This window comes from Ranitomeya imitator, chromosome 1 (genome assembly GCF_032444005.1).
Source record: "Ranitomeya imitator isolate aRanImi1 chromosome 1, aRanImi1.pri, whole genome shotgun sequence".
Taxonomy (NCBI): domain Eukaryota; kingdom Metazoa; phylum Chordata; class Amphibia; order Anura; family Dendrobatidae; genus Ranitomeya; species Ranitomeya imitator.
This window is the reverse complement of record NC_091282.1, coordinates 836907425-836924015: the sequence shown is the minus strand read 5'-3', so window position 1 is coordinate 836924015 and position 16591 is coordinate 836907425. Positions and strand designations below refer to the sequence as shown.

At 45.5% G+C, this 16591-nt stretch overlaps 1 protein-coding gene across 1 annotated transcript in view; it reads right to left on the bottom strand.

The window, feature by feature from the left end:
- Positions 1–16591, bottom strand: part of REXO1 (RNA exonuclease 1 homolog) — a 256903-nt gene that overhangs the window by 105553 nt on the left and 134759 nt on the right. The window contains exons 9-11 of the mRNA XM_069740645.1: positions 15701–15838; positions 14992–15105; positions 14425–14498 (exon numbers count right to left, since the gene is read on the bottom strand). Coding sequence (XP_069596746.1) covers positions 14425–14498; positions 14992–15105; positions 15701–15838 — 326 coding nt within the window. The remainder of the gene's footprint in view (positions 1–14424; positions 14499–14991; positions 15106–15700; positions 15839–16591) is intronic.

Sequence of the window (16591 nt, the reverse complement as noted above, 5' to 3'; positions counted from 1 at the left end):
GGAGAGATTTAATAGTCATGGGATTGGGCGGAGGTGCTTTGGGAGTGGGTGCCCTGAGCACTATGGATATGGAAGTCTCAAGAAGTAAACTTTGGGACATTGTGCAACATGCTGGGAAGGGTTCAGCTTAATGTAAACCACGTGTTAGAGGGTTTACAGCAGATGCATATTGATGCCACTACCTTTCTATCTTCGGCTCTATGGAAGAAATTTAGAATGTTAGTTGCAGGTCTCGTGGAAGTGCAAGACAGAGTCCAGTTTGACCTAGCACGTACGAGTGAACTCTCGGACAACCTGGAACAAATTGTGCCTTCTTTATACAGTGTCCACTAACCATTTAACCTCCGACAAAGGACAAGTTCCCTGATCTCCTTTTCTTTAGCCAACCATACCAACTGGTGGGTGGTTTAGTGACATGGGTGTCAAAATCTCACCTACACTGCCTCATCTTTGGCACCTGTATCAGGTAATCTCAGACAGGGGTCCAGTGTCATTAATCTGGGAATTTTCGTGAATAATCGGACAGTATTTCATCCACAGCTCCCCTCAGACAGCCTAACCTATGAGGGAGGCCATCTTTATCTGTATAATACGGAAGGATATTGCAGGATAGAGGATGCCATCCTCTGCCAAGGTAATCATCACCATGTGCTTAGGACATCAGTGTTGGATCGCCGAGGGGTTCTGAGAGAGGAAGGCTAACCCAATTCCCTCCTCACATCTGAAATACATGGGCCAAGGTTATTGGTGTTGGTATCAAGGGAAACATATGACCTATAAGATATATCAAACTAATTGCACTGAAAGCTGCTGAAAACTCCTCCAAGTAGCATATTGCACCCTTAGTCCTGTTCAAGGTCAAGAAGTTGCAGAACAGCAGGAAAGAACCCGGGTAGAGTGAGCCTTGATCCCAGGAGGGGGCTCTCTGTTCTTGACCCAGTAAGCCTCCAGATTTGCCGTTCTGATCCAGCGAGCAATAGTCGCCTTAGAATCTGTTTGGCCTCTGCACGTGCCATCAGGAATGACGAAGAGAGAACCAGTCTTCCGGAAAATGGACGTTCTATCTAGGTAGATCCTCACTGCCCTGACGAGGTCCAGCTTGCTCAACGATCGCTCCAGAGGATGAGTCGAAGCTGGGCAAGAGGAAGGTAGAACGAAGTCCTCGTTGAGGTGGAAGGTCGAAACCACCATAGGAAGGAAAGGCGGCGGAGGCCTGAGGACCACCTTGTACTGGTGAATGACCAAAGAACGGAGGTCGGCAAGACAGGGTCACCAACTCTGAAACGCGGCGGATAGAGGTGATGGCCACAAGAAAGGCCAGCTTCCAAGATAGAACTGACAAGGGAATCTCCCTGAGAGGCTCAAAGGGGGAACCCCTCAGAACGTCCAGCACAAGATTCAAATCCCATGAATCCACAGGGGCCCTATACGGAGGGACAGCATGGGCTGCTCCTTGAAGGAAGGTCTTAACTTATGGCCGAGAAGCTAAAGTCTTCTGAAAAAGGATGGAACCTGGCCCTTGAGGGAACTCAGAGCGAGGCCCGAATCCAGTCCTGCCTGGAGGAAGGCCAAGATGGAAGGCAGGGAAAAGGACATAGATGAAATGTTGTTGGACTCGCACCAACGGTAGTAAGCCTTCCAGGTACGATAGTAGATCCTGGAAGACGAAGGCTTCCGAGCCTGGATCATGGTGAGAATCACCCGGTCCGAAAGGCCGGACGCTCTTAGAACTGCAGTCTCAACAGCCACGCCGTAAAACTGAACGACCGAGAATTCGGGTGGCAGATTGGACCCTGAGAAAGCAGATCAGGAATGTCTGGAAGGCGCCAGGGGGCGACCGCGGGAAGATTGACGATCTCCGCAAACCAAGCTCTCCTGGGCCAATCCGGGCGATCAGAATGATCGGCACCCCTCCGCCTTGATCCCTTTCAACAGCTTGGGAAGCAAGGGAAGAATTGGGAACAGATAGGAAAGCACGAACTGCGACCAAGGAATGGCCAGAGCGTCGACGCCCACTGCGAGAGGGTCACGAGACATGGTGACGAACAGAGGAACCTCCCTGTTCATTCGGGACGCCGTGAGGTCCATGTCCGGAGTCCCCCATCGAAGACAAAGCTGATGTAAGAACCCCCTGATGCAAGGAACATTCCCCTGCCGAGAGGCCCTCGTGGCTGAGAAAGTCGGCAGCTCAATTGTCGACGCCGGGGTTAAGCACTGCGGATATCACCGGAACCGTTGCCTCTGCTCAGAGGAGGATCTTGGATACCTCGGCCAAGGAACTCAGAGTCCCCCCGATGGTTAACATATGCCACCTCCGTGGCATTGTCTGCCTGGATTCGGATAAGTAGACCCCTGGGAATCCTTTCCCAGTGGCGAAGGGAGAGAAAGATGGCCCGAATCTCGAGCACATTGATCGGCAGAGAAGACTTCTGCGCCGACCAACGACCCTGAACAGTCAGGTGGTGAAACACCGCGCCCCAGCCGAGCCACCTGACAGAGAACTGGAAGGAAGGACCTGCCCTGGGAGATGAGAGGTGACGTCAGCCACCAGTTGAGGGACCGATTGACCCGGGGAGAGAGATTGATCGGAAGATACAGGGACAAGACAGACCTGTCCCACTGTGACAGGATGGCCTGCTGAAGAGGTCGTGAATGAAATAGGGCAAAGGGTGTTGCTTCCAATGTTGCTACCATCCTCCCCAGAACCTTCACGGCCGATCGGAAGGAGGGAAGCCGAGGACCCTGGAGTAAGTGTACGTCCCGACGAAGGACAGATCTCTTGCCCTCGGGAAAGGAAGACTTTGATCTGACGAATGTCGAAGAGCATGCCCAGAAAAAAGGAGGCACTGTGAAGGAACAAGACAGGATTTCTTCTTGTTGACAAGCCACCCGAAACGGCTAGTGTCGAGGACGATGGAGAGACTCTCGCGAGCCTGAGAAATGTCGTCGAGGTACGGAAAAGGTACCAGTCCCCTGACCCTCAAGATGGCTATCAGTGCCGCCATGATCTTCGTGAAAACCCTGGGAGCGGTTGTGAGACCGAACGGCAGGGCCACAAACTGAAAAGGGTCCTTGAGCACCGCAAAGCCCAGGAATCCGTGATGTCCCGGGAATATCGGGACATGGAGGTAGGCGTCCTGAATATCTAAGGAACACAAATTCTTGAGCATCCATGGAAGCAATTACTGAATGAAGGGATTCCATCCTGAAGAGTCTCAGACGAACTCTCCTATTCAGCAATTTGAGATCCAGAATGGGATGAACCTTGCCTTCTTTTTTCGGTCACACAAAGGATTGGAATAGAAACCTGTGAACCGTGCTTTTTCTGGGACGGGAACAATTAGCCCCGGCTTTGAGAAGAGAAGCGATGGTTGCACAGAAACCCGGAACTAGAGCGGGGTCTCTTGGAGGTCGGGATTCAAAGAAATGGATCCAGACGTCCCTGAGGAAGAGGAGACAGCCGCCCATCCTGGGAAGTGGGCAGGGGTCTTGTCGAGAGTCATGCCGAGGTTGATCTTCCAGTCCTAGACCTGGAGGATCTACCTTGGGAGTAGCGAGAACGCCATGAAGGAGTGGGTCTAAAAAAAATACCCTCTTCTTCTCTTGGCGTGCCTGTGGACTCTGCTGCGTGAACCCAGAAAAAAGGCCGGCAGGTAAGGGACTTTTTGGAAGACAAATCCGCCTGCCAGGCCTTGAGCCAACGGTCCGACAGAAGGGAACAGCATTGCTGGAATCCTGAGTCGCACAGGACGCGGCATCCAGGGAAGCGGAGGCCAGGTATTCACCTGCAAGAGAAATCTGGCTGGCAAGCTCAGCTAGCTGTCCAAGTGGAGCCCCGTCCAGGATGCCCTGACAGAGCCGTTTGGCCCATCTGGATACTTCGCAAAGGATTCTATGATTATCATTAGAATCCTTCAGAGATGCTCCGCCAGATAGAGGAAGGACAGTATTGGTCTTTCAACAGCCTGGAAACCTGATGATCCACCGAGGGAGAAATCCAATTAGCGGTGAGCTCCGGAGAAAAGGGATATAAAACGCCAAGGCGCTTTCCTCTCTGAAAGCATCTGGCCGGATTCTCTCCTCCTTTCGTCACGATTTCCTCTAAATCAGGGTGAGGGCGAAAACCTTGGAAGGTGGTTTAGCCCGTCTAAACGAAACCGCCTGGTCTGCGGGTTCCGTAGCGGAATCTTTGATGCCACAGGTCTGATTTATCGCTCCAATGAGGTTCTGAACCATATCCCCCATGCTATAGATTTGGTTCGAATCCAGCGCCGAAATATCCTATGAAGGCGCATCAGAGAAAGCCTCGCCTGACTCAGGGGAGGAGGACCGGGGGGCGAGATGGAACGGGAAGAGGAGTCAGACCAGCGTTCCTGTCTGGACCTTTTGCGGCCTATAACGGAAGGCTCAGATGGAGCCTCCTGCGACCCGCTGGCTACTGCGGGGGTCTGCAGGGGCAACCCATCAACCACAGACACAAGGGTTTTAGACACCCGTGTTAGATCCGCTATGCATTGTGATAGAGAGGAAACCCAGGCTGAAGTGGAGTTTTCGCTCTGTAGCGGAACAGCGGGAGGGTCCTGGGCGGGGGTTGCTACAGGTCTGACAGAGATAACAACGCAAAGTGTTTGACTAAGGCAGAAGTAGGAGGGCGAGAGCGGCATCCCTTAGAATTAGACATGTGAGAAATACCAGAAGGTTAGGGGACAGAAGGGCAGAGGAAAGTGTCAGTCTGCAGAGCAGAGCTACTCACGACAGGAGGAGCGATCTTCGGACGGAAAAGCTGCATAGCTGCCCAGAGGAGGATCTTGAAGATGCACCTCAGCGATGATCCTTAACGCAGAAATGCAGACAGACAGCAGACTTCTGGGACACTGCTGTTTGGCTCCTTCAGTCCGGGACCAGCTGCAGCCGCAAGGAGTGGGGCAAGGCGTTCCTGGCACTGAAAAACAAACTTGGGGGCGCAGGAGAAAGTGGGCGGGGCTAAATGCCATGTCAGTACCGCCTGCTGTGTCCCCCAATGTGCCAAAATGAACCAGTCGGGCGGGAGAAAAGCCCGCTCGATGGAGAGAAGGAAGTGGGTGGAGTCGCAGCCGGAAGTAGGCCCCGGGAGAAGCCGGGGCCTAAATTAGAAGCCGGCGACCGTCGGAGTGGGCCGCGGCGGCGGACGTGCAGCCAGGAAGCGGCCAGGACAGAAAAGAGCACGGCCGCAGAAAAAGGCCCGCCGCAACGGCCCCACAGAAAAAGCGCGGTCACCGGCGGAAAATGGCGCGGCTGTGTGCGCGCCAGAGAGGGCGGAGTGGCCACTGCAAAAAAACAGTGTGGGTGCCAGTAGGACCGCCGCGCCACCCAGAGCAAGGAGCGGCCGCAGCAAAAAGGGGCAGCGCGGCCGCCGCACCAGAGAGGAAGAAACGACCGCAGTAAAATTAAGCGCGGCAGCCAGAAGGGCCGCCGCGCCACTCGGGTAAAGGAGCGGCCACAGCAAAAAGGGGCTGTGCGGCTGCCGAGACAGTGCGGGGGGAAGCAGCGCGGCCGCCGCACAAGGAGACATGCGCGCTGCCTTGCCAGTGAGAAAGGAGCGGCCGCAGTAAAATTCAGCGCGGCAGCCAGAAGGGCCGCCGCGCCACTCGGGGGCAGGAGCGGCCGCAGCAAAAAGGGTAGTGCGGTCGCCCAGACAGTGCGGGGGAGCAGCCCAAAGGGGCCGCGAGCGAAGGAGACACGACTCCTCCCATGTCACCCCGAGAAGGACCCAGAGGAATGGGAGCAGGAATACTCACCTAAACATCCCACGCCGTCTGTTACTAACCTCAAACCGGTGAAGATATCAGACGTCCAGGGAGCTATGATGGACGTCCTCGTCTCCTCCAACCGACAGGCTCTGGTGGACGAGTGGGTGGGGGACGGAGCCAAGACCGGACTTCTGAGCACGCGTGTGGGCTAGGCTCTTGGTCCTGCTGTTGGATCTATGAGGATATGGGGTGGCAGTACACGCCGTACTCATAGTCCGTATTGTGGGACTACAGGTGTGACTGTTCACCCTGTATCCCTCCGGAAAACCTGAAAGAAAACGACGGACATTGAGGTAGATAAGGGTCTAATGAAAGACCCGTGTCCACCTCCTACTGACACTAAGCTAAACTGAATATCCTACTTCCTGTCGGTGGGGTGTACACTGCAGAGGAGGAGCTAACTGTTTTATTTGCATAGTGTCAGCCTCCTAGTGGCAGCAGCATACACCCATGGTTTCTGGGTCCCCCAATGAAAGGCGATGGAGAAAATAATTTAGCTAAAATAAATAAATGTCATATCCAGACGTGCTCCAACGATAGGGAATGTATTGTCGCCGGGATATTTTTCATCAAAACCAAAAGTGCAAAACTGGTTAAAATATAAAGGATTTGTAAAATGTGGAGCAATTAAGTGTAAAATGTGCAAATTTGCACATAACACCAAGACCTTCAGTAATCAAGAAGGGAATGGTACATATAACATTAACCAGTTTATAAATTGTAATACAGAAAATGTGGTATACCAAATAGATTGCACTATGCAAGAAAAGATATATTGGGTGTACAACAAGAAAATTAAAAGTAAGAATGTCAGAACATATAAGAGACATCAAAAATAATAATAATATAAGAAATATTTCTATGGCTTCAAAGCATTTTATTTATTGCCATAATGGTAACATGTCATCATTAAGATTTTCAGGAATTGAACAGGTCAGAGGGTTTAAAAGAGGAGGTAATGTAAAAAGACATCTACACAACAGGGAGGCATTTTGGATATATAATCTAGGGACCCGTCATCCTGACGGATTCAACAGAAGAAACTAAATAATGTTTCATTACTGAGGAATTTTATGTAAATATTATGTATTTAACCCCTTTCTGCCATTAGACGTACTATTGCGTCCATGTGGGGTGGGCTTTACTTCCCAAGGACGCAATAGTACGTCATATGCGATCGGCAGCGCTCACGGGGGGAGCGCCGCCGATCGCGGCCGGGTGTCAGCTGCCTATCGCAGCTGACATCCGGCACTATGTGCCAGGAGCGGTCAAAGACCGCCCCCGGCACATTAACCCTCGGCACACCGCGATCAAAGATGATCGCGATGTGCCGCGGTGCAGGGAAGCACCGCGCAGGGAGGGGGTTCCCTGCGGGCTTCCGAGCCCCCCGCAGCAACGCGATGTGATCGCGTTGCTGCGAGGGTCTTACCTCCCTCCCTCCCTGCTCCAGGCCCGGATCCAAGATGGCCGCGGATCCGGGTCCTGCAGGGAGGGAGGTGGCTTCACAGAGCCTGCTCAGAGCAGGCACTGTGAAGCAGCCTGCACTCCTATCAGATCGGTGATCTGACAGAGTGCTGTGCAAACTGTCAGATCACCGATCTGTGATGTCCCCCCCTGGGACAAAGTAAAAAAGTAAAAAAAAAAATTTTCAAATTTGTAAAAAAAAATAAAAAAAAATATTCCAAAATAATGAAAAAAAAAAATTATATTATTCCCATAAATACATTTCTTTATCTAAATAAAAAAAACAAAACAATAAAAGTACACATATTTAGTATCGCCGCGTCCGTAACGGCCCGACCTATAAAACTGGCCCACTAGTTAACCCCTTCAGTAAACACCGTAAGAAAAAAAAAAAAAAACGAGGCAAAAAACAACGCTTTATTATCATACCGCCGAACAAAAAGTGGAATAACACGCGATCAAAAAGATGGATATAAATAACCATGGTACCGCTGAAAGCGTCATCTTGTCCCGCAAAAAACGAGCCGCCATACAGCATCATCAGCAAAAACATAAAAAAGTTATAGTCCTGAGAATAAAGCGATGCAAAAATAATTATTTTTTCCGTAAAATAGTTTTTATCGTATAAAAGCGCCAAAACATAAAAAAATGATATAAATGAGGTGTCGCTGTAATCGTACTGACCCGAAGAATAAAACTGCTTTATCAATTTTACCAAACGCGGAACGGTATAAACGCCTCCCCCAAAAGAAATTCATGAATAGCTGTTTTTTGGTCATTCTTCCTCACAAAAATCGGAATAAAAAGCGATAAAAAAATGTCACGTGCCTGAAAATGTTACCAATAAAATCGTCAACTCGTCCCGCAAAAAACAAGACCTCACATGACTCTGTGGACCAAAATATGGAAAAATTATAGCTCTCAAAATGTGGTAACGCAAAAAATATTTTTTGCAATAAAAAGCGTCTTTCAGTGTGTGACGGCTGCCAATCATAAAAATCCGCTAAAAAACCCGCTATAAAAGTAAATCAAACCCCCCTTCATCACCCCCTTAGTTAGGGAAAAATTAAAAAAATGTATTTATATCCATTTTCCCGTTAGGGCTAGGGTTAGGGCTAGGGTTAGGGCTAGGGTTAGGGTTGGGGCTAGGGCTAGGGTTGGGGCTAGGGTTAGGGTTAGGGCTAGGTTTAGGGTTAGGGTTGGGGCTACAGTTAGGGTTGGGGCTAAAGTTAGGGTTATGGTTTAGATTACATTTACAGTTGGGAATAGGGTTGGGATTAGGGGTGTGTCAGGGTTAGGGGTGTGGTTAGGGTTACCGTTGGAATTAGGGTTAGGGGTGTGTTTGGATTAGGGCTTCAGTTATAATTGGAGGGTTTCCACTGTTTAGGCACATCAGGGGCTCTCCAAACACGACATGGCGTCCGATCTCAATTCCAGCCAATTCTGCGTTGAAAAAGTAAAACAGTGCTCCTTCCCTTCCGAGCTCTCCCGTGTGCCCAAACAGGGGTTTGCCCCAACATATGGGGTATCAGCGTACTCAGGATAAATAGGACAACAACTTTTGGGGTCCAATTTCTCCTGTTACCCTTGGGAAAATACAAAACTGGGGGCTAAAAAATAATTTTTGTGGGAAAAAAAAAAAAGATTTTTTATTTTCACGGCTCTGAGTTATAAACTGTAGTGAAACACTTAGGGGTTCAAAGTTCTCCCAACACATCTAGATGAGTTCCCTGGGGGGTCTAGTTTCCAATATGGGGTCACTTGTGGGGGGTTTCTACTGTTTAGGTACATTAGGGGCTCTGCAAACGCAATGTGACGCCTGCAGACTATTCCATCTAAGTCTGCATTCCAAATGGCACTCCTTCCCTTCCGAGCCCTCCCATGCGCCCAAACGGTGGTTCCCTCCACATATGGGGTATCAGCGTACTCAGGACAAATTGGACAACAACTTTTGGGGTCGAATTTCTCCTCTTACCCTCGGGAAAATACAAAACTGGGGGCTAAAAAATAATTTTTGTGGGAAAAAATTTTTGTTTTATTTTTACGGCTCTGCATTATAAACTTCTGTGAAGCCCTTGGTGGGTCAAAGCGCTCACCACACATCTAGATAAGTTCCTTAGGGGGTCTACTTTCCAAAATGGTGTCACTTGTGGGGGGTTTCTACTGTTTAGGTACATTAGGGGCTCTGCAAACGCAATGTGACACCTGCAGACCATTCCATCTAAGTCTGCATTCCAAATGGAGCTCCTTCCCTTCCGAGCCCTCCCATGCGCCCAAACAGTGGTTCCCCCCCCCCCACTTATGGGGTATCAGCGCACTCACGACAAATTGGACAACAAATTTTGGGGTCCAATTTCTCCTGTTACCCTCGGGAAAATACAAAACTGGGGGCTAAAAAAATAATTTTTGTGGGAAAAAATTTTTGTTTTATTTTTACGGCTCTGCATTATAAACTTCTGTGAAGCCCTTGGTGGGTCAAAGCGCTCACCACACATCTAGATAAGTTCCTTAGGGGGTCTACTTTCCAAAATGGTGTCACTTGTGGGGGGTTTCAATGTTTAGGCACATCAGTGGCTCTCCAAGCGCAACAAGGCGTCCCATCTCAATTCCTGTCAATTTTGCATTGAAAAGTCAAACGGCGCTCCTTCCCTTCCGAGCTCTCCCATGCGCCCAAACAGTGGTTTACCCCCACATATGGGGTATCAGCTTACTCAGGACAAATTGTACAACAACTTTTGGGGTCCAATTTCTTCTCTTACCCTTGGGAAAATAAAAAATTGGGGGCGAAAAGATAATTTTTGTGAAAAAATATGATTTTTTATTTTTACGGTTCTCCATTATAAACTTCTGTGAAGCACTTGGTGGGTCAAAGTGCTCACCACACCTCTAGATAAGTTCCTTAGGGGGTCTACTTTCCAAAATGGTGTCACTTGTGGGGGGTTTCAATGTTTAGGCACATCAGTGGCTCTCCAAACGCAACATGGCGTCCCATCTCAATTCCTGTCAATTTTGCATTGAAAAGTCAAATGGCGCTCCTTCGCTTCCGAGCTCTGTCATGCGCCCAAACAGTGGTTTACCCCCACCTATGGGGTATCGGTGTACTCAGGACAAATTGTACAACAACTTTTGCGGTCCATTTTCTCCTGTTACCCTTGGTAAAATAAAACAAATTGGAGCTGAATTAAATTTTTTGTGAAAAAAAGTTAAATGTTCATTTTTATTTCAACATTCCAAAAATTCCTGTGAAGCACCAGAAGGGTTAATAAACGTCTTGAATATGGTTTTGAGCACCATGAGGGGTGCAGTTTTTAAAATGGTGTCACACTTGGGTATTTTCTATCATATAGACCCCTCAAAATGACTTCAAATGAGATGTGGTCCCTAAAAAAAAATGGTGTTGTAAAAATGAGAAATTGCTGGTCAATTTTTAACCCTTATAACTCCCTAACAAAAAAAAATTTTGGTTCCAAAATTGTGCTGATGTAAACTAAACATGTGGGAAATGTTACTTATTAAGTATTTTGTGGGACATATATCTGTGATTTAATTGCATAAAAATTCAAAGTTGGAAAATTGCGAAATTTTCATAATTTTCGCCAAATTTCCGTTTTTTTCACAAATAAACGCAAGTACTATCAAAGAATTTTTACCATTGTCATGAAGTACAATATGTCACGAGAAAACAATGTCAGAATCACTGGAATCCATTGAAGCGTTCCAGAGTTATAACCTCATAAAGGGACAGTGGTCAGAATTGTAAAAATTGGCCCGGTCATTAACGTGCAAACCACCCTTGGGGGTAAAGGGGTTAAAATAAGTTTTGTATGTGTATGTTTTAATATGTGCGGAGCTAAACAATATGTGAAAAAGGAAATGTAATATACTAGGACCTAGCGTTAGATAATCATGTGATTAGAATAAGAAATGTGATTGGTTCTTAGTGAGCATAAGACTCTTGCACGAAGTCTAATGAAATCAGCTGTGATAAAGATCGTATCAGATCGAAACGCGTTGTTGGATTATTGGCACACTAGTGCACCTTCACAGAATGAGGATTTAGCCGCTGTTTGCAATTTTAAATAGGTCTTCAAATAAAGAATTCATTTAAGGAGCTGGGACAACGCTATTTTTTTCTTCATACAGTTGAGCCAAACCTAACATCAGTCGAGACATCATCTGCTCCAGAACTTACCATAGAAGCAGCCGATTCACTCCCAGATTATCTTTTGCCCATGCATTAGATATACCCCACCTGGACAGACTAGACCACCCTCCCCTTCTGACTAAATCACTTCCTCAGCTGCTGAATTTGGTTCTCAATTACCATCATCAGTATTATCCTGGACTTGGCTCACAGTTGTCTCACGGTGGGAAATGTCCTGAGCGCACTGCTTCCACACCCGATTACCACCTCTATATTTCCCACTACCACTGCCCCTAGTAAAATAGCTTTCAAATGCTGCAATACAACTACAGGAAAGAAATATATCTTGGTACCATGTTAGCCAGTAGTACAATACAACTAGGCATTTGTTATCATCCACCTCTCGTGTCTCCCCTTTTCCTCATAGTTTGTAAGCTTGCGAGCAGGGCCCTCATTCCTCCTGGTATCTGTTTTGAACTGTATTTCTGTTATGCTGTAATGTCTATTGTCTGTACAAGTCCCCTCTATAATTTGTAAAGCGCTGCGGAATATGTTGGCGCTATATAAATAAAAAATTATTATTATTATTATTAGAAAAGTCTCTTCATGCCCCCGTGCATCAAAAGGTTGACTCCCATTTTAATCAATTAGCTGCAGATTGTCTCTTCAGAGAGGAAGAGGACTAGAACTCTAGTGCCACCTATTGAAAGTAGCAATCCTAACAGTCAATGTCGACCCTTTAACGAGGCTTGTCACATGACTTAGGATAAAAGCCAAACCTGAATCTCAATTTGCAGACACTGTTTCGGGGTACTGCCCCTCGTCAGTGCAAAGTGAAGATCTGGTTTGGCTGATTGAGAGGCGTCTGACCGGGATTCAAGAAGTATTGTTTCTCCTTGCGGAGAGTGACATGTTAAGCATGTCGAGGTGAGGAGACTTAAAGCCGCAATGCTCCTCTGGGAAATATGCAAATTGTCTCTCTAGAGAGAAAGAGTACTAGAACTCTAGTGCCACCTATGGGATTGCTACTTCCAATAGGTGGCACTAGAGTTCTAGTCCTCTTCCTCTCTGAAGAGACAATTTGCACATTTCCCAGAGGAGCATTGCGGCTTTAAGTCTCCTCACATTGACAATCAATTAGCTGGAAGAAATTGCTCGTGAAATATTTTCCTTGCCCCCTGGGGAGCTGAAGGTTAGGGGGACTAAGGGGCTGAATGGATAGAAGTGTCATTGAAAGTTGCTATATAAAAGAGTAGTTATTATGCTTATTTATATAGCCCATCATATTCTACAGCATTTTACAGATCTTGTTATCACTGTCCACATCAAGCCAACCATCTAAATTCCCTATCTATATGGAGGAAACTCACGCAAACACTCGGAGAACCTACAAATTCCTTGCAAATGTTGTCCTTGGTGTGATTTGAACCCAGGACCCCAGTGCTGCAAAGAAAAAGATTAGGTATTTTCATGAGAGCGGAAGTTGACAGTACAGAGCTCTGAACATTTCAGCAACATCCACGCTTAAAAAAAAAAAAAAAAACAATAAATCAAAACGCGTTCCTTCCCTTTTAAGCTCTACTGTAAACAGAAGTTTACAACCACATATGGGGTGTTGTTGTGGGCAAAACCACGTTTGATTAGAAAATGCTAGCTAAATGAATACTTTAGAGGTGTAGGTTCTAAAATGGTGGTCAATTTTCAAAGGTTTTTACTGGGACGTTATAGGCTCTAGAAATGCAACATGGTGCCTGAAAACCACTGAAGCAAAATCTTTGCTACAAAAGCCGAATGCCACACTTTCCATTAAGAGCTTGGCTGTCCATATAGAGTAGTATCAGAGAGAGAAAATGCGTACCGTGTTGAGCAGGCCATTTTTCATATTATCTCTTGTGAAAGTACAAAAAAGAAAAATTCATACACAACCAAGTTATTGGCAAAAAAAAAATTAAAATTTTACACTTATGGCCCACATGTATGGGGTCAAATTGCTCAGGAGATGGTTCATTAAGTGGTGTAGTTGTTAAGTCTTTTGATTGTTTTCCTTAGCTTATTTTAGCACCTCAAGGCCTTTCTAAACCAATACTTGTGCCTGCAATACATCCTAAAAAAATGCAATCTGAACATTTGAGTCCCGTATTTCTAAGGCCTCTATTTGAGTTATATAGGACACAGGGGCCACATTCATAGTATCTTCGATTTTAAGGATGAAGGTAAACATAAGTCCATCTAGTTCAACCTAGAACATAACCAAGAAAGCAAAAATCCCATGAGGCAAATGCCAACTGCCCCATATTAGGAAGGTCCTTTCTGACTCCACATATGTCAGTCAGACTAGTTGCCTGGATCAACAATCACATCACGGAATTTAATACCCAAAATGTGTAATATTATATTTATCAAGAAAGGCATTCGGGATCACTACTCTTACAGTAGAAAAATATTTTTGTGAGGCTTCTAAAAGAATTTGACATTGATTGATTGTTTCATATTTTCCAAATGGGTGTTATGTATGTATATATATATTTTGTGTGGTTTTTTTTTCCTATTCCCTCTGGGTCTGAGGTGGAAGTTGGGATATTGGATGTGGTATGTGGAAAAATGTAATATGAAACCTTTCCTTGCAATAAAAATTAATAACTGAAAAAAAATTGCTGCGAAGCACCCGACCAAACGTCCTAATGCCAATATGAATACTTTGAGGGCTGAGGTTTTTGAAAGAGGGCAATTTAAAAAATTGGTTTCTGAAAAACTTTAGCAGCATTTTTTTTCCTATATTTTCCGTATGCTTATTAAACTTATAGTTAAACCAGGTGTATGTGCCCAAATCTGCTCTGCTGATAAAGATGGATGGCAGACTATATTCTTCAAAGCTTTATATCAAAATTGGTTATATAGTCAACGCGTTTCGAGGTCACGCAGGACCTCTTCCTCAGGACAAAACCTTACGAGTTGAAATCAGAAATGCTGACTTAAGAAATTTAATCACATCTGTCAAAATCATGTTTTAAATAAAGTAGAACTAACCTTAGCTACTTGACAACCAGATGATCCAACAGCACCAGAGCAGCAGCTATAATGGGTCTCCCAACCTCCAGGTACTGAGAAAAGAAGAATAATAATCTTTATTTTTATATAGCGCTAACATATTCCGCAGCGCTTTACAGTTTGCACACATTATCATCGCTGTCCCCATTGGGGCTCACAATCTAAATTCCCTATCAGTATGTCTTTGAAATGTGGGAGGAAACCGGAGTACCCAGAGGAAACCCACGCAAACACGGAGAGAAGATACAAACTCTTTGCAGATGTTGTCCTTAGTGGGGCTTGAACCCAGAACTCCAGCGCTGCAAGGCTGCTGTGCTAGCCACTGCGCTACCGTGGATAAGGAGAACCATATATGTCGCTACTACAGGGATATCCAACGGTATCTTTAAGCATCAAGATAAGGAGCCAACATAATGCAACTAACATGTAACATTAATATATATATTGTTTACTTACTTTTTTAAATCTCACTCTATTACATACACACACACTTTCATTAGCAACCCCTCTAAGTTTATCAGTGCCCCTTCCCATGTGATACAGCACCTCTCAGCCTGCGGAGACGACCCCAATGGTGAACGCACTCCTCTTTGCGCACACAGTTTCCTTTAGGTGTCACAAGGTACTCAGCTCCACAGCGACAGCATATTTTACAAGAACCTATAGTTAGAAAAAAAAAAGAAAAATCGGAAATATAACCGAGTAGTGGAAACTCCTTTAATATAGCACACAGATAACTGCCACAAACGCTGTATTTCCCCCATGAAAAATGATAGCCTATACACACCTCCTGTGCTGGTGACATTCTAGAAAGGTCGGTACCATCGGTCTCCCGTTGCTCGTGTGACATTGTTGTATCTGCACAAGTCCTGCAGCCAATCAACAACCACTTCCTTCGGACGAAACATACAATCGGAGGAAGTCAGAGAGCAGCAGAAATTCTCACTTCTTACGGATCTCAGTTTCATCTAAAGTGTGAGTGAAGCGCTACTGATTGGCTGCAGGAGTTGCCTGACATAGGAACGTCACAAGATCCCCGGAAGAACAGGCGCTGACATCTGGAACAGTTCCCACGCCGGAAGAGAGAATTGCTGTTATTTTACATGGGGGAAATCTACTGATTGAAAAGGGGTTGCCCGAGTAGTGGACATCCCTTATAATAGTCAGAATATACACTTGGATTTGAATCTGAGAGTATCCACTATGCTCACTTTTTACATGGAATATCACATTTTTTGGAACTTTTAATACTTACTGTCCAAGTTCTTGTTTCCATCTTCAGTAAATAAAACAGCACTTTCAGATTTTTCAGGGTGCACCAGTGGGTAGCTATTCTCCTTTAGTTGTTCAGGTGTCAGGACATATTTTTTCAGTTTGTTGTATATTGTGGTCTCTAAGTAAAAAAAGAGTTACCATACATTGATTTGTGCATCAAATTCAATGACAGAATTGATGATCACCACTGTGCTGCATATATTAGTCTGGGTTAGTATAAAATTGCTAAAACACAAATACTACTGACTAAATAGAATGCCCATCAAGTATACCAGAGAAAGATAAAGCACTCACATGTGCTAAAGAATAATCAGAAATCAGGAAACCCATGTGTACACTATATAGATGGAATAATGTCATATAGGTGGCGTGATACCAACTACATCACATTATTGTATCTATATAGTATTTTTTTGGTTAGGTCATTCTTTAATGCATCGGAGTGCTTTATCTTTCTCAGGTATACTTGTAGCCATGCACCAATGGAGTTTATATTTAATCAGTAGTATTTTGCCACTTTCATACATAGATTAATCTATGTATATCCAGCACTTTGATTACACAGGTCTGCAAAAAAATTAAATTTCAAGAGCTGTTTTGGTTATTCCACGTAATCTTTATGTTTTTTGGTGGGCTAAATCCGAAAATGACCTCCGTTTTGTCATAGGACATCACTTTTCCTGACAATTTAGGTAACTATGTTAAATAAGGCAATACCTCAAAATAAATGAAAATTGACTTAAAAAAATTTATTTTTTATTACAAATTTTTCATGACAACCATTTTTTTTAATTGAAATGAAATGAGCTCACTAACACTCACTAAAATCGATTTTTTTCCCTGTGAGGCTTCTCTTGGTACATCTAAGCTT